General features: G+C 59.4%; 1 protein-coding gene across 7 annotated transcripts in view; it reads right to left on the bottom strand.

Moving 5' to 3' along the window:
* AGO2 (argonaute RISC catalytic component 2) overlaps positions 1-25240 on the bottom strand; it is a 381544-nt gene that overhangs the window by 26241 nt on the left and 330063 nt on the right. For 6 of the 7 annotated variants that reach the window (XR_004959850.1, XM_036263898.1, XM_036263897.1 and 3 more), the window contains 3 exons: positions 17364-17559; positions 6407-6527; positions 1477-1658 (listed from right to left, as the gene is read on the bottom strand). Coding sequence is in view for 6 of the 7 variants with exons in the window: in XM_036263898.1 (XP_036119791.1) it covers positions 1477-1658; positions 6407-6527; positions 17364-17559 (499 nt within the window). In the remaining variant the exon portion in view is untranslated. Of the gene's footprint in view, positions 1-1476; positions 1659-6406; positions 6528-17363; positions 17560-20037; positions 20063-25240 lie in introns of those variants that run through there. The other variant, XM_036263899.1, reaches the window with a different exon arrangement.

Raw genomic sequence — 25240 nt, forward strand, 5'->3', positions numbered from 1 at the left:
GGGGGGGGGACGACACGGACACGGGCCAGGCCTGCCCCCCGTCAGCCCAGCAGGCGCCCAGAGGGGCAGCCTCAGGCACACGAGGCCTCGCTGCAGGGACAGTGAGAGGCTCAGTGCCCACAGGCGGGCACACAGAGAACGTTCTCTGCGGAGCTGGGCTCCAGCTCAGACACATGGCCACAGAGACGGCCACAGAGACAGCCACCGGGACGTGCTGTGGCTGCACGTCCCTGCTGCGCCGCGGGACCCCTCCACATCCGCCCCCGGCCATCCTCCCACGCCTCTCTCTGCGCAAAGCACGTCACGCCCTTGAGCAGGGCGCTGTGGCTGCACCAGTGCAGACAGGGGCGGCGTCCGCCACGTGCCAGCCACAGCCGGGCTGAGGGCTGCCCAGGGCCAAGGGCCACGTCAACGCAGCACCAGGCCCTCCACTCCCAACTCACCAGCTCCCTCCACGGAGCCACCTAGTTTCAGGGAGGGGACAGCAAGGCCACACCCACGAGGGGCCACCTGGCGAGGCAGGCACAGCGCCAGTGCAGTGACATCGGCAGCGCCCGGCCACCGGCAGCATCTCTGGGGACTCCCAAAGGACAGAGCGCTTGCTGCCCCGGCTGGTGTGGCTCAGCAGTCAGAGCATCAGCCCGTGGACCAGAGAGCCCCAGGTTCGGTTCCCGCTAGGGGCACATGCCCTTTGTCCCCGTGTGGGTGGCGGCCGCGCGATGTTTCTCTCTCTCTCTTCCTCCCTCTCTACCCCCTGCTCTGTCTGAAGATAAATGTAAAAAGTGTCCGTGGGTGAGGACACAATAAGTAAATAAATAAATAAGAAGAAAAGGACAGAGTGCTGCTGGTGGCCAGGCACCCCTGCCGGGGACAGCCTGCCCTGCTGTCAGCCTGTCTGAGCCTGAGCCCACCAGGCTCCCCCCAAACTCTCGCACAGCACTTCAGCTGCCTCCTCTCACCCTTACAAAGGAACAATAGACGCCTCGCTCCCCTCAAACCCCAGCGCTTCGGCCGGTTAGGCTGTGCCCCTGCTGGAGCAGTTCCCCAGGCTCCGCTGTGCGGGGCAAGCGGAAGGCACAGGCGTCCCAACCCAGGGGCCGGGCAGCCCCGCCCAGCCAGCCAGCACGTGCCACGTGGGAGGGTCACTGCCCCTGGTGGTGAGAGTGAGCCGCAGGACCCACGGAAGTCCGATGCACGCAGGCGCGCCCTGCAGTCCGAACAGGCCCCGTGGGCGGAACGTGGACGCTATTCCACTGTGACAAGTCCCAGGCGTGAAGCCGCAGAGAAACAGCAGCGGCCTCAGCACCGGCGCAGGCGCACAGGGAGGCAACCTTTCTGCGCTCGGTTGAGAACCCCAGACACTTTCCTACATTAACGCCCTCCCCCACATTAGCACGGCTGCTATTTCCATGACACAAACCCACACGACCAGCACCCGACCCCAGGACCCAGGTGCCACCCACAGACCGTCCTCACCTCATGGAGGGCAGGTGCCTCATGACCACGTCCAGGGCCTGGATCGTCTCAAAGGGGACGCTGGGCAGCCGCCCCGAAAGTGCATCGTGTAACGCCTGCAAGCTCACACAGGACACCCACTTGATGGACACCTTGAAGATGCGGTCCTTCCCTTCCCCTGGTAGCGTGACCTCCAGCTCCACCTGCAGGGCCAGAGCGCATGGTTATCACGCTGCCCGAGGGCCAAGGCGGCGGGTCAGCTTCCAGAACACTCTGGGTTGGGGCAGCTCGGTCGTCCTTATCCAAGCACACACTCGAGGGGCACACACGCCCCTGAAGCCTACCAGCACAGCGACTGCTAGGACTGGGACTTCTCCCTGCCGCACCCCGTTATCGGTGCCCACACGCCCTGTAGCACACAGCACCATCATGCCTGGTGCCCCAAACTGGGAGTGGCCGGAGGCCCCCAGGGAGGACAGAGCTGGAAAAGGAACAGGTGCTTCTGGGGGGCTGGGTGCCAGGCACCCTACTGAGGGAAGAAGGGAGGCGGAGGACCAGGCGCAGAAGACAGTGCCAGACTCTCCCGGCAGCTGCACAGCACCAGCCGGGCACACACAGCTGGCAGGACCTGCGCAGAGAGGGCCAGGGCGCCTGCGTCCCCAGGCAGGGCCGTGGGGTGGGGGGTCATGGGGAGCACCTGGGAACTTGGGGGGAGAAGATACTTCTTGGCCTGGATGGTGGGTACGTGGAATTTGTTTTACTTTTTGTTTTTCTTTAATGATTTTAGAGAGGAAGTAAGAGGGAGAGAGAAACATGGATGAGAGAGAACATCGATTGGCCGCCTCCTGCACGCCCCGCACTGGGGATCTGGCCCACAACCTGGGCATGTGCCCTGACCGGGAATCGAACCGGTGACCTCTTGGTGCAGGGTCCACGCTCAACCAGAGCCACACTGGCCGGGCTGTGGAATTTGTTTTATTACTGCTCTTTATTATATATACTTTTTTATTTACTGTACTTTATAATTAAAGTTTAAAAAATCATGTAGAAGTAATAATAACTGAAAGTCACCATTTTACATGGTTCCAATCAAGTGGCAGGCGTTGTGGAATCTGCCCAACAACCTGCCAGGCTGCGCTGCTTCACCCTCCGTCAGGGAACGGAGCCCAGGAGGCTGGGCGAGTGGAGCCAGGTCACACGCAGAGAAGGCGAGTGTCCACTTCGGACGGTCCGACGCCAGGAGGGGACACGGCCGCGGCCCGGCTCCCACGGCGGCGGCGGGCGCGCGCGGGCCGCCCGTTCAGAAGTGGCAACGCCGAGAACATGGCGACCACGAAGGGAAATGTCAGCTCCCTCCCGGCCACACAGCAGGCGTCTCCACCCGCACTGCTTGGCGCAGCTGCAGAACGCGTCCGTGCGGTCACCCTGAGGGCGCCAAGGGCCCTGGCCGGTGTGGCTCGGCAGGTAGAGCGTCGGCCTGTGGACCAGTCGCGGGTTCGATTCCGGACAAGGGCACGTACCTCAGTTGCAGTTTGTCCCCAGCCCTGGTCGGGTGGTGCAGGAGGCAACCAGTCGATGTGTCCCTCTCACACTGATGTTTCTCTCTCCCCCCCTTTCTCTCCCTCCCACCCTATCTTAAGATAAATAGAAAAATATCCTCGGGTGGGGATTAAAAAGAAAGAACTGCCTGATGGAACTGAGGGGCATTCAGGGGGGCACATTTTCCTTTAGCAGAAGATCCTCACATCTTTCAACGCAGTCCAATCCAGCCCCCTCCTGGCCCCATGAAGGGAGAAGCAAGCCCAGGCCCTGCAGTTCTGTGCCAGGCACGACGCGTAGGGCTGACCGGGGCCTGCATCCGGCAGCGCGGGGACCGCACGGGGCAGGGTGGCACTGGGCTTTGGCTGTGACATGCGGCTGAGAACATTCCATGTGTCTGGGCTGCTGGCCAGCAGTGCTGGTCCCTGACCCAAGACTCTCTCAGTGCAGTACCACGGCACCGACCGGAGGTCCCCGGGACACGGGCTCCCAGCTCTGTGATCCCTGTGGTCTGACCGCGGGCAGGTGGTGGCATCGGGCGCCCCAAATGTATTTGCTCCCCAAATAGGGCAAGAGGACGGCCTGCCCACCTCACAGAGCCCCCGGGAGGACCGTCTGTGACATGGGACACTGTTACTGCTGTCATCTGAATGCAGACGACCAAGAAGTTGGCAAACAGCACCGACCCCGGGCCTGGGACATGGCCAGCCCTGGGAGGCTCCATCTCTGCAGACAGACCTCAGCCCCACACCAGCCCTTGGTCTGAAAGTCGCCAGCCAGCGCGACGGGATCAGCATCGTAGCAGAGTCCAGCCGGGGACAGCAGGGAGACAGTGCGTGAGGACACCAGGACGCGGGGAGCCGCGAGCGCCGGGGACCGGCTGTGTCCCCGTCTGGGCGTCCTGTCTAGAACTCCGCAGAAGCACCGGCAATGCTGGTGGGGCCCCAGGGCAGAGCAGGGGGCTGCTCCGCTCGGTGTAAGGGACCCCTGCTGAGTACCTCCGACCTGGCCCGCCTGGGTCCAGGGCACCCCGACACACGCAGCTTCACTGGAAGGACCCTCAGACCCGAGAGGCAGCAGGTCAGCCCCAAAGAACAGGCCGGCTGAGCAGCCCCTCCCTGTGTCACCCGAGGAGGGCTCCCTGCCCCCAGCCGCCTGCCCTCAAAGCTCCGGACCCTGCGCACACAGAGGCTTCCTGCCCTGCTCGGCACCTGTCATTGCAGGTCAGCAGTCGGGCCCAATGCCCGGTCGACGGCCGCACAGGCGGGAGCACCAGGCGGTGGTTTCTTGGGAGGTTGTCTCCCCCTTGGCGCCGCCTCTGCACAGGGGCTGTTTGTGATTCCAGGGGTACATCCGGCCTAACGTGCTCCCCTCTGTGCGGTGTTGCCGCTGAAACAGGCCCAGCAGCTAAACCTATGCAGCTCTTGTCTCCTGTCCAGAGAAGTGAGGCGCTGGCCGGGGGGTTTCAGCCCTAACAGATGCTTCTCTCCCCACACGGTGCTGGTTCAGGCTAGGGGGCTAGTCTTTCAGCAGGAGAGACGGAGGAGATGACAGCTGCTTTTGTGAGGGCCACGGGCCACAGCCACCGGGCTCACAGGACAGACACGCAGGGGTTTTCTCTTACTACAGAAGTGTCCACGATACAAAGGAAAGTATAGAGAAAGGAAAAGATGGCCCTTGGCTACGAGATGCGAACATATAGGGAGAGAAAAGCAGTGACCTCTTATTTTGGTTCTCAAGAGGTTACTTTCTGCATGTCACGACCACGGGACAGAACTTTAAGAATGAGTGGCGGGTGCTCTGACGCCAGCTTCTCGGGTGAGGGTGTCCGGGCTTAAACTGCGGAGACACCTGAGCGCCCGCCAGGTGTTGGGTGGTACGCAGGCGGGGTGCCTGCAGGCACGGGGCAGTACCACATGGGTGAGGATGACAGATACGGGTCCCTTAGACCCCGAGAACTCAAAACATGACTTCGGACCAGCAGCAAAGACTTAGGAGCTGGTGAGAGACGCTGAGGCCCTGGAGACCCAGGACTGCAGGAAGCGCTAAGGGGAAAGCTCTTCTGGGGGCGCACCCACATTCCACTCACACAAGGACCTGGGAGGCAGCTTCTATGCAACCTCCCCATTTCACAGGTGCGGCAGCTGAGGCCAGCAAGGTGAGGCGGCTTACCCAGGGCGCCCACGAGGAGGACGAAGCAAGGACTCGGATCAGACCTGCTTCTACCCTGGAGGCGCAGTTCACCTCCACAGGGAAGTGTCTCAGACTGGAAGGGCACAGAGACTCCCCCAAGGAAAATATTCCTCGGCACCCCCAGTGTGGAATTATAAACGTGTACAGACAAAACTGAGAATAAACTCCTTATGGTTTTCTTTCTTACGCAACTTTAAACAAAAACAAATGTGCAAATTAAGCACAAAGCCTTATAATCAATGCATTTCAAACGCACAGAGTGCTGCTTTGCAGGGTGCTCGCCGGTGGCACAGGCGCGGAGCCCTGGCACTCCCCCAAATCGGGACCTGGTCTCCATCGCCCTGGCCAGTGTGCGGTGCTATCTGCTGCTATCTCTGTCCCGAGGGCCCTCGGCACAGCTCTTATCACCTCCAGCCTCACCCCAGCCCTAACGATCTCTCCTCTTATCAGCCCAAGGAGCCAGAACCACCCGGCCTGCTGGCCACCCAGATGGGGGGGAAGGAGCTTACTCTTTTTAAAATGATCATTAAGATTCGAAAGCACAAATGTACAAAGCCGAAGAGAGTCACCGACAGCAGTGAGACCGCTGGCTCTGGTCTACCCGCCTCGGGGAGCCGGCATTGAGGAGCTAAGTGTGCCGCGGAGGGTCTGCCTCGGAGGGAGCCAGCTCTCGCCTCCCCTAAAGTCCGTGCGAAGACTGTTCCACACTGAGCCTCAGCCCATCTGCGAGCCAGGAAGCCACAACCCCAGACACGCCTACTTCCCAAGCGAGCCCGTGAGGACAAAGACCCCGAGGAGAGGTGCCAGCGACGCAAGCAGAGCCCCTGACTTTCTGCTCTGACCATTATTTCAGGTGCAATTCGACTACTGCGGCCAAATGTCAGCTTTGCTGGACGGCCGGGGCCACGGTCACCCCCCCCCCCCCCTGCGGCACGTGAGCACACGTCTCCTCAGCGTGTGTCCCCACCACGCAATCCGGGCTCGCTCTGCCCGGGGCGGTGCACCTGCGTGGGCCTCTGTTTCACATTTAAAACCCTAGTGGTTTCAAGACGCCCTCAACTCCTGTCTCTGGGTGCGGACAGCTTAACCGTCCGCAACCGCGAGCCAGGGCTCCCAGAAGGCAGCCCCGAGGGACTGACGGTGAAGCACGGAGCCGGCCGGTGCTGGGACGACCGCCCTGCCCTTCCCGCCCGGGCCCAGCCGGTCTCCGTGAACTCACCTTCTCCCTCCCGATCGGAAGGGGCATGGCCGTGTAGAGGTTCTTCCTCCCGTCGAACACTGGCTTCCGGTCTCCGAAGATCTGCGTTTTAAAGTGCTGGACCATATGTTCCACTATCTCCCTGAAACAAGACAGATGTGAGTGAAGCTCAATACGATCAGAGAAAAGGCACTTCCAACTTTCTCGGGGGAAGAATCCACCAGAAACCTGAGTGGGTTCATCTCGTCCACTGCATCCTTCAGACACCACAGCACCAGCCACTGCGGCTGCAGACACGGACGGCAGGAGCCCCGGGACTACCGGGGGCCCCCAGGAGAGGATTGCGGGGAGCAGGAACACCCCGTCCCCAAAGCTGGAGGCTTGGGTGCCACGTGCTTTGCCGTGAGGCTCTGCAGGCCACCCCCTGGGCACAGAGGGCAGTCCCTACCCTGACGACATCGGGTGCTGGCTCTGCTGGGCCTGGCTTTGCTCGCAGTCAGAGGTGCTCAGGGGGTTCATGTGGTCCCTGCAAGAACTCGCCCCGGGGACTGCGGCCCTCAGGCTGAGCTCCAGAATACAGACCCTGAATGTGACTCAGAGCCCCAGCCAGCCCAGTCCCACCACAGCCCCCCTTGGGCTGGGAGTGCCCAGCGGGGTCTGCTGCCGGCCACTGACACTCGGGGGCTGTGTGTCCCTCGGGGACTGCAGCCACAGACCCCGAGAGAGAGCACGCAGAACTGCTCTGCCGCAGCTCTGGGACACCAAGGGGAGTCGCAGCCCTCCCTCAGCAGAGGCCCAGATGCACACTCTGGGGTGACCAGAGCCCCCCATAGCCCGGCTGGCTCTGCTCCCTGCTCCGAGCGCCCACCGACACCTCTGCCAGCATCTCGGGGAGGCATGAGGCCCTTCAATCCAATGCCCGAACACCCGACGCTCTTGCACAGGGCGCCTGACAAAGGGCAGGCCGGAAAGGCCCTGACCCCGCCTGGCCCGAGGCCCTCGTAAAAACCTGTGAAGAGCTGATAGCCAGCCAGCAGCCTCAGAGGCTCAAAATCTCGTCCAGTATCAGGAAAAGGCGGCTCCCTCCTGGGACATGGCAGGAGAGAGAGGAATCCTGACCGCAGGGACGGGGAGGAAGTCCGAAAGACCGACCCGCGGTGGGCCCAGAGCCCGGCTCTGCGGGAAGGGCTTCTCCCCGGGCGGAGCCGTGGCCGTCTCTCAGGCAGCGACAATCCAACCCTCCCCACCTCTCAGGGCGCAAGAAAAGCTGGCTGAGCCGGCTTCCCGCCTTCACCAGGCTTTGCCACGGCCTCCCTAGGACCCAGCCAATCCTGCCCCAAAGCCCCTGTGCCTGGAGTCCTTGGGGCAGACGACCCTCTCCACACATCTTCGATGGCACCACCAGAAGGCACCAGGCCTCCGATCCCCCCCCTCCCAGGAGATCACAGCCCCGCAGGCCCAGAGCCCAGAACCTCCAACCAGCCCCCACCTCAGCCGTTCCTGCCGGCAGCCAGACCACCCTCACCGGGGGCACCTCAACGCACCGTCTCCAAACCACTGCCCCCGCCTTCACGGACCCATCTTCACAGTCAAGACTTCACGACGGACGCAGGGCCAGCCGGCTCCACGGGGCAGTGCCACCCGCATTCAAAGAACAGCTCATCCCACCAAACCTGGTTCACTGGGAGCAGAACTAAGGGCACAGGCCGCCACGCAGTCTGCGCGGCTGACCAGCCCCGACCCCGAGACCCGACGGGGCGCTGCTCGCGGCCGGGTCCAGCAGACGCGGGAGAACACGCGGGAGGACACGCGGGAGGACACGCGGGAGGGCACGCGGGAGGACACGCGGGAGGACACGCGGGAGGACACGCGGGAGGGCACGGTCAGGGCCAGGCCGCGGCGTGGAGCTCGGTGTGGACTCTGCAGCGGCAAAGCCCTGGCCCTTCTGGGAGGAAACCGAAGAGGAGAACCTGTGCCGAGCCCGGGCAGACGGGCTCTCAGGGCAGTGCCAGCTGGAGAACGAAAAACCGGACTTCAGAAAAACTAAAAACGTTTACTCTTAAAAGACACCTTTATGAAGAGGAAAAGGCAAGCCACTAACTAGGGAAAACATTAAAAAAAACCATGTATCTGACAAAGGACCCGCACACACATGTAAACATGCTTACAACTCAGTAGGACACACAACCTAACTTTACAAAACGGGTGAGTCCCTGCCAGTGTGGGTTAGAGCGTCGGCCTGTGGACAGAAGGGTCACGGGTTCGATTCACAGTCGGGGGCACACACCTGGGTTGCAGGTTTGATCCCTGGCCCTGGCTGGGGTCCTGTGGGAGGCAATCGATCAATGTGTCTTTCTCACATCAATGTTTCTCTCTCCCTCCTTTTTACTCTAAAAATCAATGGAAAAATATCCTGGAGTGAGCATTAACAAAAAAAATAAGAGATGGGTTAAAGATTCGACAAGAAATATTACAAAAAAGGATACAGAACTGGCCCCTAAGGACATGAAAAGATGCTCATCACCAGTCACCAGGGAGACACTAGTGAAAGCTGAGACACGGAACACACCCACCAGAAGGGCTCTGGTTAGACGGCCACACACCCGCCACGGGTCACCGAGCTGGGAACCAAGGTCCACGTACATACACCACACAAGACAAGAAAACACAGAACCGCCAGCACCTAGGCCCACATGTTTATAAATAGCCCTGAGCTGGAAGCATAAATGCCCATCAACTGTGAACGAATGAATCACAGCCCTGACGACAGGGTGGTCACTGTGCTCAGGACCCACCAGCCCACGCACAGGCGCCGTCTCTGTGGCAGTGGGCACGGCGACCGTCGGCAGGATGATCTTTGGGGCGGGGGGGGTGTAACAGCAGAGGACTAACTGAAAAGCTTGGGGGTCATCAGAATGCCCCACACCTTGACTGAACATGTGTATACATTTCTAAAGCTCACACAACTATACGTAAAATCAACGTGTTTGTTGTACGTGACTATATCTCAAGTTGATTCATATTTTAAACACCAAATGTAAAAAAATTAAAAATTATGATCCTCTCAAAGATATAGGAAAAAGGCACTTAATAAAATCCAATACCCATTCACAATGTGTTTTGGGTGAGCAAACGAGGAACAGGGGGAAACGCCCGTCCCCTGGCGCCCCCTGCGGCCGCGGGCGCGTCCCCACAGCAGGTAAGAACGGGGATGGGCTGTGAAGAAGGGACACTGGCCCTGGCCGGTGTGGCTCAGCAGTTAGGCCCAAAGAGTCGTGGGTTCCATTCTGGTCGAGGGCACCTACCTCGGTTGAGGCTCGGTCCCCGGGCCTGGTCGGGGTGGTGCCGTAGCCGTGTTTCTCTCTCATCGACGTTTCTCTCTCTGCCCCCTCCCTCCCTCTCTCTCTGAAAACAAATGGGAAAATATCCTCGGGTGAGGATTTAGAAAGAAGAAAAGCTACCGTGCTCATGATGCCGCTCGTGACGCGAGGACTGTACTCGCTGAAGATCCAGACACCCGACCGGGACACTCGGAAGTGGCAGGCAGGCCCCTCCCTTCCCTGACGCCACCGGGGCGCAGCACGGTGGCCTCCGCACTCCACCGGGAGCCACCGCACACATATCCCCAGGGCTGAGTCTTCATCCATTCACGGGTTCGCTCATCCCCGCTCCCGGGGAGGGGGAGGGGCGGCAGGCCCGCGGAGACCCGCCTCAGCACCCACGCCCAGGAGACCGGATGTGGGCAGAGGCGCGGGAAGGCGCTGGGAACTGACAGGCAGGAGCAGCTTCTGCCCCATCCTCTGGGCCTCTGAAAAGCCAAGATTCCCCCAACGCTTCGCTTTCTGGCAGCGAACACGGGGTCACATTCTCCCTTCTCCTGGGAGACGGCCCTGGGCTGTGGCCACTCTGATGTCAGTTTCTGATAACAGCGGAGGGACCTCTGAGTGCTCCGGCCACACAGGACAGAAGTGTATGGCGATACAGATGCAGATTATTTTATTACCCAGTGTGATGTAGTTATCAACAAAGATGCGACGTGCTCATGTTTCCAGAACCAGCGGCCACCCTGTACCCCGAATCCCCCTTGAACCTAGTCCCAGATTCTAGGAGAGCCCAGCCCCGGGGCTTCTCTGCCCGGAGACTGGACAGTGAGGAGTGGATTCAGTGGGAGTTAAACTTGCAGGAACGAGGGACAGGGGAAAACTAGTTCCAAGGGGCTCACACACATCTTTCCTTTATGAGTGGGACACACCATAACATGCTAAAAGGCAAAACAGAGCAACCAGCGAACATACCACACTCATGGACTGTCAGACTCCATTCTCACCGAACCAATGCGCTCTTCCATGCCATGAAGATCAGAGTGGTTTATTTTTATTTGCTGGAATTCAATGAACTAGTTCTAAAATGTGGTTCTAAATAAAGACAAAGGCCAGGACACTCTCCAGACGGTCAAGGTGGACATGTAAAGCCACAGACACAGATGGTTTGCTGCTCAGCTGGGACAGACAGGAGACCTCCGGCAGAACCAAGGACCCAGAAGAAGACCATGGGCGAGAGGACATTTCCTTTACGACAGCAGCAGCAGGAGAGAACAGAGCTGAGGCAACCAGGCACCTGGTATTCAAAGCAGAAAGATGGAGCCCATGCACCTGAAATGCTCGTTAACACTGAAGCTGACAACCCCCTCACACAGCAAACTGTGGGGCAGGAGTCACCAGGAATATCTGTGCAAGGAGGAGGCCGCTCGACCATCACAGCTAGGCCACGCCCTGACAGGTGACAGAGCCACCTGGCCACCACATGAACCAGGGGAGGTGCCCCTTACCCACGCACTGCCCCGCCTCCGTGTCCATTTCTGTGTGGGTGACGGTGCTATCACGCTGTCACCAGTTTCGCACTGTGCACACAGGGGTCACTCTGCTTAATTTTTATCACAGGATGGCAGCTAATTCTAAAATGTGGAGGTCCCTTGACTCCATTGACACAGACCAACTCCAAGACCTCCCTCCCTCTCTGTGTCTTTCTTTGTTTTAATTTTGGTAATGACTAGCTCACATAAAGCATGCCATTTCGGTCATTTCTAAGTGCACAGGTCAGCAGCACTGATGTCCAGCCATCTCCACCACCCAGCTCCAGAAGTTTCCCTCATTCCCCAGGGGAAGCTCCGTTCCCACGGAAGACTGACCCCCCCAAACCCTCCACCCAGCCCCAGGGCTTCTGTGACGAGCTGTTCTTCAGCAAGGAGGAGCGCCTGGGGACATGTTCTTGCGTTTGCTTTTATTCTTCCTTAACCTCGCGTCTGACCACTGGAAGCATGTTCCTGCACGTTCACCTGGCTCCCGGACAGACACCTTACTGACCGTGGTTCTCACCTTACCGTAGCTGGTCACTCACACACCGGCAGCTTACAGGGTGGTCCGTACACTAAAACGTGGAGTAACAATGACTACGGCAGACAGGTCAGCCCTTACTCTCCATCGGGCAACCCACTCAACCCTGACAATAACCTCACAGTCGGGACGCTCGTCCACGGGGACACAGCCGCACACGGGCACGAGGCAGCGGACGCTCGTCCACGGGGACACAGCCGCACACGGGCACGAGGCAGCGGACGCTCGTCCACGGGGACACAGCCGCACACGGGCACGAGGCAGCGGACGCTCGTCCACGGGGACACAGCCGCACACGGGCACGAGGCAGCGGCCAGCCGCAGACCGCCTGGCCGTCAGGCACAGGTTTGCTAACCTAGAGACCGACATGCTCTGTATCGCGTGTCCGCCTTTTCGCAGGGGACAAACTGGGAAGTTCCCTGAAAAAGGGCACCTTTGTTACCTTCTGTCGCACAGTTCTGCACGGATACGCTCTCATTGTACATTTCAATGCGGACGATGCTGCAGGACGCCCGGTCCCCTCCTCCTCTGTCCCTTTCTCAGGAGGAAGCCGATCACTTCAAGCCCATGTGCCCATATGAACACAAAGGTACATAAAGAGAATCATATGACGTTATCTTCTTTTAAACACACCGCACCGAACTGCAAGACCTTTCCTGGTCACCATGTACAAGGTCATCAGGGCAGAGACGGAGACGCCGCCGCACCGCGCCCTGCAAGGAACAGTAACCGACCCGGTGTTCACGCTGCGACGCTCCACTGCCGCCAGCCCCCAGTGCGCTCTCTGACCCGACCCCACTGGTCGACGCACCGATGATGCCCCCTCCTTGCCTGCTCTGTCTTTACAGTCAGACCTCCTGTACAGACCTCTGTGGGACAGACACAGGTAAGCTGGTGGGAGAAAGGGTGAACACACAAAGAACCACCTTTTAAAAAGCCTGGGCCACGCACCCTCCCTCCAGGGGACAGTGCCCAAAGGGAGCCCAGGCTACAGCAGCCCAGCTGCGGGGCCCCCGCCCCCCAGGCACAGAGAGGGCTCTGCGGGCTGCCCTGGGGCCACCTGACTGAGCTCGAGAGGAACGAGAGGGAGGGCGGCTGGAGAGCAAGGACACCTTCTTGGGGTCGCGCCGGGCTCCTGAGCACAGCGCTGCCCATGTGGGTCCCTCGGCAGCACCAGCCACACCAGCGTGAGGCCTGACTACACCAGCTCTGAGGGCCGCCATCCCCGGGCCCATGGTGCCACGGTGTCCTGAGAGGACAGGCCCTGCCTGGCACTGAATCTGCCCCCACTGCCACTCTGCCGGTGAGGCTGAGGGCCACGGGCAGGACTCGGTGACTCATCACCAGGTGCGCAGGTGGCCCTCTGAGCGCAGGCGGAGTTCTTCCCTAGGCCCCGAAAAATCCTCTGGTTGAACTTATTCACCATCTACCAGGTGCTCTGCACAAGGTGTGGGGAATGCGGAATCAATGCTGTCTTTGCCCTCACAGGGGGGACAGGTGAAGAGATGGGGTGTCTGAACTGTCCTGACAGCAGCACTCCTGGGGGACAGCCCACAGCCTGAACCGAGTTCTCTCCCATTGCCTCCGGTTCCACTCGGAGCCTCCTCCCACGGTGCTGAGCTCCAGTCCTGCTGACTGCTGGCCGGGCACAGGGACTGGGTCTGTCCTGCCCACCTCCCAGCCCCAGGGGCACAGGACCGATCACTCGCACGGAGGTTTCCTGAATGTTGGCCGGCTGCTCGCGTGGTTGGGAGGAGGGGCTGGGCAGGTGCCACGCCAAGAAGGCCCTCCAACAACTTCCTATGCTATTTTGATTAGATGTAATTTTGAGATGGGACCTTAGCCACGCTCCACCAGAATTAATAGTAAAATAAAGAACCCTGAGGGTTCACACATTTAACTAGGCAACAACTCTCGGGCTGACTCAAAACCTAGGGGAACAGCAGAACATGCTGGCATGTGGGCTGGTTGTGGCCACAAAAATGCATCTCAGGCCTCACCTTCGCTACTTTCAGTTTGACTTGAGGGGATTTAAACACTGGGTAACTTTCAGACCCACCGGGTGTCACTGCACCAGAACTGGGGTGGTACAGGGAGGCAGAGACATCCAACTCAAACCACTACCACCTCTCCCTGGTGCATCACCTTGGTCACGCCGATTTCCTTATTTCTTTATTTCTTTATTTATTTTTATCCTCACCCGAGGACACTTTTCCATTTTTTGTTCAGGTAGAGTGGGAGGGAGAGAGGAACAGAGAGAGAGAGAGAAACATCGACGTGAAAGGGACACATCGAGTGGCTGCCACCCGCACAACCGACCAGGGCCGGGGACAAACTGCAACCGAGGTACGCGCCCTTAGCGGGAACCGAACCTGGGTTTCCCAGGACCGCAGGCCGACGCTCTAACCGCTGAGCCAAACTGGCCAGGGCATGCCTATTTCCTTAAAATCACGCTTCTGTGCACTGTGGTTGACGGCACAGGAGCCAACTTGCCACCATGCCCATCGAAAGCTCTGAAAAAGTGCCTGCTGTGGGTGCCCCCCTGCAAGAGTGCCGAGTCACCCAGGTCTCTGGCCCAGGGAAACGCAGAAGCAAACAAACAGGCCCATTCACGGAGCGTCTCAGGGCTCACAGACACACTGAAGGCCTTCGGTAAACAAAGCCACCGAAACTCAGCTGCTGTGCCCAGAGTTGCGTTCAGAAACACAGCCGTAGTGAGCACACCTGCAGAGGACCACACGCCACCGTAAGTGCTGCCTGTCTGGAGACGAGCGTGGGGACACATACTTAGAACTGGTGGGACGAGGGTCTGTGCTATTCTTATTCTAATACACACCAAACCACCTTCTACAAAGTCCGAATTAACATCTGTTTAGTTTCACAGGTAAAAGAGCCGAACCCCAAGCATTCTCTCCGACCAAGGCTGCGACGTGGGAAAACACCCGGCAAACAGTACTTAGCAGAGCAGCAGCACAAGCTGGGCAACACTGGGTCATCGAGCTGCACCTGAGAATTCTGTTTCTATCCTTTCCCCAACCTTAAAAAACCAAGAAGGTGGCCCCGGCCGGTGTGGCTCAGTTGGTTGAGGGTCATCCCATGCACCAGAAAGTCATCAGTTCAATTCCTGGTCAGGGCACATGCCCAGGTTGTGGGCTCCGTCCCCAGCAGGGGGTGTGCAGGAGGCAGCCAATACTGATGTCTCTCTCTCTCTCAGAAAATTAAGTAAAAAAATACATGTTTAAAAACAAACAAACAAAGACTAGAACACTTGTGGAAACAGCAGAAGCTGGGGGCTGCGAGGGTTGAGGGAAGGGAACCCCTGAGGGAAGCCAGACATTTACTGTCTGGGAACTGTTTCCAAACCACGAAACAGGGAAGGCATGCTCCCGACGGCAGTCCTGTCCGGCGAGGAGACATGGGCCAGGAATGGGCCGCAGAAGAGGCAGGAGTGTATGGGCAGGGCCCAGAGAAGCCAGGTTCCTTCAGTGTGACGTACATAATGTTCAGTAACAAAATATACACCGTAGGTGTGAATGAACAACAAAAGATGACACGTCATCTAAGACAAAATCTGCCAGACGTTATCGTTAGCAGACAAAGGCTGCTACCTAAATATTCTCTATACGTACATTCGAGGTCATCAAGAAAAAGGTGAAACAATGAGTGAACAAATGGGGAATCTCAACAAAGCTTGCAAATTATGAAAAAGAACCAAATGCAAATGCTAGAACTGAAAGTAATATCTAAAGTAAAAAATTACTGGATGGTTAGTATAGAAGACTAGAAAATTTTTTTTTAAAGAATAGGTAAAATGATCTTGAAGACAGATCAATAAAGATTATTCAAACTGAAAAAAGAGGGTTTTTAAAAAACCACAGGCTCCGTGACCTGAGACAACAGCGAACATCAGACACAGAGCTGCAACCCCAGAGGCAAAGCAGAAAACGGGGCAGGAACAGTATTTTTTTTTTTTTCCTCACCCGAGGATATTTTTCCATTTTTTGTACAGATAGAGTGGGAGGGAGAGAGAGAAACATCGACGTGAAGGGACACATCGAGTGGCTGCCACCCGCACGACCAACCAGGGCCGGGGACAAACTGCAACTGAAGTACGTGCCCTTAGCGGGAACCGAACCCGGGTCTCTCCAGACCGCAGGCCGACGCTCTAACCACTGAGCCAAACTGGCCAGGGCTAGGAAAAGTATTTGAAGAAGAAAGATATCAACATACAAATAAACGTAAGAGTTAATGACCACCAGAAGGATAAGTACAAAGAAAGCCACACCTAGGCACATCACAGTCACACTGCTGAGAAGCAAAATTGAAATAAAAAATATTCAGAGAAAAAAAAAAGACAAATTACATACGAAGGAAATACAAGAAAATGAGCTGACATTTCCTCAGACACAATGAGGATTAAGGTGGGAGAGTGTGAAATAGTCAATTTAGAATTCAATGCCCAACAACAACAAAAATCTTTCGAAAATAAACACATTCACAGGTTGAAAAGGGTGAGGGGTGCTGGGGAGATCCCCACCGGCAGGTGTGAGCAAGAAAGGCGGGCGGCGTGCCTCCCGCCAGGGCGATGAAGCGAGATGGAGGCACTGGTCAGCAGGAGAAAACGCGAGACCCAGAAACGTTACTATGTGAGTAGTCGGACCATCTTAATTCTGTAAAATAACTTCAGATCATGGGTTTATAATACCCATAGAAGTAACATGCAGGATAACACCGGCCAAAGGTACCGAGGGAAATGGAATTCTGCTATGAAGTTACATAGTTGCATATATGAAGTTACAATGTTTAAAAAAATAAGTCACACGCTTGGCCATAAAATAAATCCTAATAGGTTCCAAAAGACTAAATGTACAGAGTGTGTTCTCCAAGCATAAAGAAACTAAACGAGCAACCAACAGAAACGCCAGGCACTGGCTCGTCCTGAGCCGGGGCAGGGAGATGATGGCACAGCCTCTTCGGGGACCACCTGGCAGTTTTCACACAACTGAACCTACACCGGCCCTTGGCCCAGCGAGTCCTCCCCCGTTATGTGTCGAGATGCAAGGATGGTCACAGCAGCTCATGCCTACGACAGCCTGACAGCCCGAGCGTCTAACAAGAGGGTGAATAAATAAATGATGGGATATTCGTGTCATACAGTCCTGAGCAACAAAAACAAGAAGGTACCAGTACACACAAGGATGCAGTCGATCTCAGGAACGCCGTGCCGGCGAAAGCAGTGGACGGAGGGAGCCGAGCCCGAAGCTGCGCAGCTGCGTTCACACGGAGAGGAAGTGAATCCGTGCGACACAGATCAGAACACACCTCAGACGGTGGGGACCGTCTGGACGAGGGCATGGGCCACATCTGGGGGGGACAGGCATGTGGGTGTAGCCTCGCCCAACTGCACCCATGTGTGCATTCATTGCACCTCGATACAAAAACATTTTTCACAAAACTGACACGATGAGAACACCCTGGGAAGAAAGTCGGAAGGACCCGCTGAGCAGGGACTGGTGAGAACCTCGTGTTCGCACACAAAGATCATGCACATCCATCAGTCAGGATCAATAAAGGAGGAACGGTACCTGTTCACTCTCCTCGGGCATTTCTCGGGCTTGATGTCCAATTCGTAGTGATAGATGTCAATTTTTGGAATGTCCATTTCAAAGAAGTTGGCCTGTAACTTGATTGTTCTCCCCGAGGTCCCGAAGTCGGGTCTGGGCGGAGGCTTGAAGGCATATCCTTGGATGGGGGGTGGCGGCGGTGCAGGAGGCGCGAGCGCTGGAACGGCAAAGAGGTCACGTCACACGGGAAATGAGCGGAGCGCGGGGCGGTGGGCTGGGCGCTGGCCTGGCCATTTTCCCCACCGCTGGGGACCCTGTGCCACCAGTGCCCTCAGCCCCCTGCAGGACTCCCTCCTCTGTCTCAGCAGCACGGGACATGCACCATGCCCTCCTTTTCCAAACTGTCCCCTCCCTGCTCCGTTCCTCGCTCTGCGAGATCCTTGAAATGTTCCATTTTCTCTACGGAGAGCTCACAACCCTTCAGTGCCTGCACCGCAGCCCCCTTCCTCCATCATGAGGCTGTGGCCTACCCACTGCCGAGACCCTTCCCACACCCTCTCCAGCTGCAGCCACCTGGCCCCATCCTGTCTTCCCGCCTCTGCTCACATTCTCCACAACCTCGTGTGCCCTGGCGGCTGCCCCCCACTTCCAGGCACCCCAGGCCCCTCTCCCCACTACAGGCCAGAGTGCCCGAGCTCGCCTGCCCAGTGCCTCCGTGGCTCTCGGGCACGACTTCGACATCCGGGCAAGTGCAAGTGCCCACACCCGAGCCTCAGCCTCATCTCCCATCTCCCGCAGCTCCAAGACCCCACCCCAAGGCCCAACCTTCACCCTTCGGAGCCCTGCAGGTCGCCCCGCCGCCCAGCGGTCCCGATGGAATCCATCAGTCCCTTACTCCTCACGTGGCCGGCTCACTTCACTCATGTCCACTACCAGGTGCCACACTGAGCTATTTGGGTCAGAATTTGGGTATCTGTCTCCCTAGGGGAACGACGAGCATCTCCTGAGGGTCCGAGAGCACATGACACACAGAGAGAGCCCAGACACCTGATCAAGCCCTCCATTTAAGTCTCAGGAAGCTGAGGGAGGGGAACGCTGCCCGTCACAGCGCGAGTCCTCTACGATGGCCACCCAGCCACAGAGGAAGATGCCTGAGCTTCAGGAGCGAAGACCCAGGCCTTCCCGACTCCAGTGCCCACACCCTCCTGCAAGTGACGTCTGCCCGCCGGGTGCACGCGGCACCCAAACGTCCACAGCCTCTGACTCTGGAGACGGGCTCAGCACCCCTGCCCTCGCCCAGGACACCCTTCCGCGGGCGGCGACTCCACACGGAGCCAGCTCTTCACTTAGAACGTTCTAATGGCTCCGTGGCCACCGTGCTGGCTGCGAGCACACCTGCTCCCCCGCACGGGGCAGACTGGGCGGCAGACAGACATGGAGACACAGCCACACGCACCGAGGGGCCAGGCCAGCATTGTGTCCCGCCCACATCTCCACTTACACCATCGCTTTAATTAGGGAGCACCCTCCACCCCCAGACTGTGAGAGGAAGTTCATCCCGACTAAAGTCTCAGCCATTCCACCAGTACAATTAAAACTGCAGCTTTAAAGAAAAACAAACAAACAATAAAACCACAAATATGTCCCCAATAACAGAATACTTTTAATTTTCACTCAAATGTCTTTGTTTAAAAAAGAAATTCCTGTTCGTCAGTTCCTGCTGCCATTCACTGGGAACAGAAGTGTCCCGCTAGCGAATGCATACGCTGTTCTCAACGTGTCCTGACCCACAAGACTCGGAGTCCTTGAATTACTTGTTTTTTGTTTTGTTTTCTTCCTGTGAGAAAGCGAACACGCTTTGGAGGTTATTAATCTCACCGAGCTGTCCCATCTGGAAAGCTTCAGGCCTCTCCCCGAAGCAGGATGACGTCGCAGATGACAGATGTGTGGCTGCGCAAGGCTCTGTCCCAACAAGCACGCTCGCGTACGTGCCGGGGAGGGCGCCAGGGACCAGGGGCGCAAACACACAGGGTTCCTGGCGGCGCCCGAACCTCCCCAGGACACTGAGGGCACATCGCCAAGGGGACATGTCACGTTCATGTCTTTGGTTCAGCAGGTCACATGGGACCCTTCGCACTGGGGCTCCTGGCCGAGCTGAGGAGTGGACGGCACTGTCCAGCCAGGCCCGGCTCGTGCCGAGGACTGCGGCGGCCTCTCCGCACTCAGCACCGGGGACCAGCTCACACATGGTCCCTGTTGTCAGGCAGCCTCCTGTCCAGCAGGAGGAACCTCATGAGTGCAGACACAGAACTGAACCCAGAAGTCCCGCGTGTGTCCCGGGAAACGTCCGGCCACAGAGCTACAGGACCTGGCCCACTCCAGGAGCGAGCCCCTGCAGCAAACACTCCCAGCTGAGTGCTGCGCTCGTGTCCGGACTGTCCCGAAGGTGCAGGGCAATGCGCCGCCGCCTTTAGAAAGTGGCCCGACAAGGCTCAGCTCCAAAGCCAGGCTCCCTCCGCCCTCACTAGCCCCACCCCAGCCAGATGCTGAAGGTTCCCCCCTACTTAAATCTGACACAGGCTAGGCCTCTGCCATTTCTCAGGCTGAGCCTGTTTCCCTCCGTCCCGTCCCTCCTACTTCTGCAGGACTCGCTCTGGGAAACAAAGAACACTGTGCACCAGTCTGTGCTGCTAACCTGTGCTCATAAAAGCAATGTAAAATCTGCAATCGCGACAAATTTGTGAAATACACGACTCCATGGTGTTTCCTCCTCCAGCAGGTGAGGACGGCAGTGCTGGCGGCCGTGGGGAGGCGGCAGGATCCAAGGCACAAGGAGTGGACACCGTGACGCTGGCCGGCCGAGAACACAGGGCGGGGCCCGGTGCGCAGCGTCGGGCAGGGACACACTCCTGCTGGAGAACAGGAAGACGGCAGGGCCTGGTCCTCAGAGATCTCCATCTATGTTTATCAATCACGGGGAGTCCCAAATGCACACAGCCAGAAGCAGGGGTCACAGATGAAACAGGAGAGGCTCACACTTGGCAGAGGTGCCCGGGTGCCACACTCAGAGGGCATGAGGGACAAGGCCACTCACCAAAGTGCGAGCTCTGGGCACCCAGGTGGAAACCCACGCTGCCTGAGGCCACGCACCTTCATCACGGGGGGCACAGATGACTCTGAGAACTCCAGCAGACCCCTGATGGCAGGGGATACGCTCGGACCACCAGTGGCTGCCTGAAGCCTCGAATAGCACCGACACTGCACACACGATGTGTGCACACCTACGCACACACCTTCTCACTCACAGGAAGACCTGGGGCTTCTCTGGGGCGTATCCGAACTGCCAGCATCACTGCTCTTGCGCTTGGCGTCACGAAACAAGATTAGGGTGACACGGCCACAAGCACTGAGTTACCTCAGCACCAAGATGGCTAAGTGACCAACAGGAAGGAGCATCTGCAGCGGGACAGAGGGAGGAGCCCCATCCCTGCAGGACGGAGCAAGACAGAGAGGGACGGAGTGGACGGAGCGGGACGGAGAGGGACGGAGCGGGACAGAGAGGGACGGAGCAGGACAGAGCGGGACGGAGCGGGGCAGAACAGGGACGGAGCGGGGCAGAGCAGGGACGGAGAGGGACGGAGCGGGACGGAGAGGGACGGAGCGGGACAGAGAGGGACGGAGCGGGACGGAGAGGGACGGAGCGGGACGGAGCAGGGACGGAGCGGGACGGAGAGGGACGGAGCGGGACGGAGCGGGGCGGAGCAGGGACGGAGCAGGACAGAGAGGGACGGAGCAGGGACGGAACGGGACGGAGCGGGGCGGAGCAGGGACGGAGCGGGACGGAGAGGGACGGAGCGGGACGGAGAGGGACGGAGCGGGACGGAGCAGGACAGAGAGGGACGGAGAGGGACGGAGCGGGACGGAGAGGGACGGAGCGGGACGGAGAGGGACGGAGCGGGACGGAGCAGGACAGAGAGGGACGGAGCGGGACGGAGAGGGACGGAGCGGGACGGAGCAGGACAGAGAGGGACGGAGAGGGACGGAGCGGGACGGAGCGGGACGGAGCGGGACGGAGCGGGACGGAGAGGGACGGAGCAGGACAGAGAGGGACGGAGCGGGACGGAGAGGGACGGAGCGGGACGGAGCGGGACGGAGCGGGACGGAGAGGGACGGAGAGGGACGGAGCGGGACGGAGCGGGACGGAGAGGGACGGAGAGGGACGGAGAGGGACGGAGCAGGACAGAGAGGGACGGAGCGGGACGGAGAGGGACGGAGCGGGACGGAGCGGGACGGAGCGGGACGGAGCGGGACGGAGAGGGACAGAGCAGGGAAGCAGGACATTGTATCTGTTGCTCAGAAGGGCAGGCGATTTGAACTCAGGAACGGCGTATTTCTGGAATGTTCCACTCCTTATCTTCAAACTGCAGCTGACCGCGGGTGAGGGGGACAACTGTAACTCCACTACCACCTAAAGATCAGATCTCCACCTGCTCTTTCCACAGCCCACGGCCCTTCGCTATCCCGTAGGAGGACCTGTGACCGCCGATACCCAGCCGGGCAGGCGGGCATCAGAGGGAAGAGAGGCAGACTCAAGCCCAGGTGAGCCCACCGGCAGGTGCCCGGTGGACACGTGCCTCTGACATCAGTCCTTGTCGCTCCGGAGCACGAGCCCTGGCTGACCCCCACCACAGCCCGGCAGCAGGTGCATTAACCTCTGCTGAGCAACCAAGCCTAAGAGGACACAGCCCCCGGGAAGACTTCACTGAGGAGACACTGCCAGGCTCCTTTCCAACCTGGCCTGGCAGGGTGGCTCCGCAGAGTGGCGGTGAGCAGGGTCACCCTGCCATCAGCAAGGAGGTGACCACAGAACACACCTCAACTCTCCCAAGCGCATCCATGGTGTGGGTTCCAAGAAGTATGCCAGGGACAGAGGTCTGGAAATGTGCCATGAAGGCGATGGGCTCTCCAGATGTGGGCACGGACACCAGGCTCCACAGAGCTGTCTGGGCAGAGGAACAAGGAATGTCCCACGCCGTGTCTCGGTGCGGTTGTCCAGAAAACGTAACGAGGATGAAGACTCACCAAACACGCTCTGTGCACTGGTCACTTCTGTACCTGTCACCACTTTAAAAACTCTTCAAAAACAGCCCCCCACCCCCATCCCTGCAAAAAGAGACGCCACTGAGCTGGTGTCCAATGAACTGGCCATGGCTCTGGCCCCATGGGTCTGTTCAGCAGGGACCTCGCCCCAAATCCCTCCCAGCCCACACTGGGCCCCACGGGGCTCCCCAGCCCCAAGGTTCTCCACATCCTCCAACGGGAAATGCAGGCTCTTCTCCCTCGTGAGAACCGGCCGACTCTCAACTGCGTTCGCTCCCGGCCACAGCCAGCCAGCGACCGCAGCCTCAGCTGCCGGCCAGTGCAATGGTTTTGCTTTGATGGATTTCCTGTTGTTTCTGTAACTGTCAGTCCTGCCCCCGAGCTGGGGGATCCCTTAGGAATGGGGGGCAAACCCTTTCCATCAGGGAACACTGAGCACTGGACGGCGGCCAGCTCAGGCCCGCAGCACTTCGGTGACGAATCTGTTGGTCTGGCCTTCCGGCAGGAGTGACCTCCGAGGGCCGGGTCCTGAGCCGAGTCCAGCAGTGTGGGGACAGAGGAGCGTGTTGGCCGCACTGCTGCCAGTCACCAGCACGTGTGTTTAAAAATTCCATTTTTAGAGCCGTTTCTCAGTCAGCGAGGGGGAACGCGGTGAATGAGTAACCGACTTCCTGTGTGAGTAAGCGGGTCCCGGCAACCAGAAAACTTCAGTGTCCGTCAGATGCTGGGAGGCCAGCTTGTCATGACTGGCCTCCTAACTTCCAGGGGAGGGTCGCAGAGCAGGCTGGGGGACACGTGCCACTTCCCCACAAAGAAGAGGGCAGCCCTGCCCCAGAGGGCGCTCTGGTCCCCACGCTCCCCTGCTGAGGCCGAGGCCAGGGGAGAGCTGCCACACAGGTCGGGGCGGCGAGGTGGGGCGTGCCAGGGGGTCTCCAGCGGGTGGGCGCCCTGGGCGGGGCAGGGGCCGCAGCCGTCGGATGTCCTCGGAGCACCCCTCACAGAGACACTCGGTCAGCAGAGACCCTCGCGTCTCTCCGGGGACTCCTTACACCCACCTTGGTCAGGACGCAGGGACAAGTGAGACTTAGCCCCCAAAAGGAAGGGGGGCAGCGTGCGGGGCCTGGGCTGCCAGGTCAGGCAGGCAGGGAGCCACTGAGACGCTGGGGAAGCTCCCCAGTCGGGCCACCGCGTGCTCCCAGGGGCGGGCCTGCTGAAGAGCCTGGAAGGGCAGCAGGCTCAGCTCACCGCTCACCAGTGAAGCCAGCCCGGCCCAGGACACACACGCAACTTACAACCACACGAGCACCGTCCCTGCTCCCGCTTGGCACTGGGAGGCCCGGGCACAGAAGCGATTCTCTGAGACCACAGCAGGCCCAGCATGGCAGCGGGGGCAGAGCTGGGTCCTGTCCCCCAGGGCACAGGGGGCAGGGTGCGAGGGCACACGCAGAGCTCGGGCGGTCAGTGAACCTGGACCGGCCTCCGAGTGAGACACAGCTCTTCTCTCCTGAGAACCCCGGCAAGACAGCAACACCGGGCTCCGGGGAGCCACGGGGGCCGTGGCACAGGGCTGCCGGCACAGGCCGCTCGGTGTGCTCCTAACTCCCCGCTCCTTGGACACAGACTTCCTGGGCCTCCCACCGGGGCTGAGCCGATGGCACTCAATACGACCGGCCCGTCACCCTCACTCTCAGGACCGCATGCCGACGCTCTAACCGCTGAGCCAAACCGGCCAGGGCGTCACCCTCACTCTCATCCTGCTCTGGTACGGGCCCCACCAGGCAGACAGGGGCTCGTCTCTCAGCAGGGAAAACGGGGTCCCAGCTGCTGATTCTGTCACCACCCCTCCCTGGTGTCTGTGCCATGTGGAAGGTGGGCGGTCTGATGTCCCTGCAAGGGGACAGCACTGCAGGCCGCCGATGACGGCTCTGTCTCCAGGGCGCCCTGGGAGCGCGTCCCCGATGTGTGGCTCAGGTACCAGCTGCCATGACAACCAGCTCATCACCCAGGCGCCCACCACGAGGGGCGGAGTCGGGATCCAGAAACCAGACATCCTTCCCTTCCCACTGGGTGTCCCGGTCACCGAGTGCCCGTCAGGCCGGCCCGGCGCCACGGGGAGAAGTGAGCAGCCCGCCGGGCGTGCGGACAAGCGTCACTTCTGAGGAGCTCTTCATGCCCACGCCTCTCTGAACCCCAGCGCGTGAAACCGTTTCCAGAGCCTGTGACATGCGAGGTCGGGCACAGACCCGGGGCCTGAAGGTGCCCGCCCGCCAGCCCTCCTCTGCCCCTTCCACAGCACCTGCCGCAGCACCGACAGAGGCCGTCAGGCCAAACAGCAGCCTTGCCTCGGATGACGTGTACTATGTACTAAACCCCAGAACTGGGAGCGGGCAGTCACCCTGGAAACTGGGGGCCAGGAACTCGCCCTTCTCCCTCCAGCCCGCTCTGAGTCACTGATTGCGAGCGGGGCTGTAGGCGGGTGCCGGGGACACGGCACCGAGACAGGTCCGGGGACTAACACCAACAGACAAGCACCCGGACTTCCCAGAAGGGGCACAGCGCTTCCTGTCTCCACCCCGCCCCCGCCAGCACCCTCCACTCCGTCACTCATGACTACATGACCTTCAAAATCCGAGATCTGCATGACTGCTCACGGCGGGGTGACCTCGATGTTCCCCAAGACGATCCAAATCACGGAGCCGTAGGTAAACAAGCAGCCCAGCTCTGGCTGGTGGCAAGTGAACCAAAGGCTTGTGCTCCGTGCCGTGGGCTCTGCTGTGGCCAGGCCCGTGCCAGACGTG

The sequence above is a fragment of the Molossus molossus genome, unplaced genomic scaffold (genome assembly GCF_014108415.1).
Source record: "Molossus molossus isolate mMolMol1 unplaced genomic scaffold, mMolMol1.p scaffold_m16_p_16, whole genome shotgun sequence".
Lineage (NCBI taxonomy): Eukaryota > Metazoa > Chordata > Mammalia > Chiroptera > Molossidae > Molossus > Molossus molossus.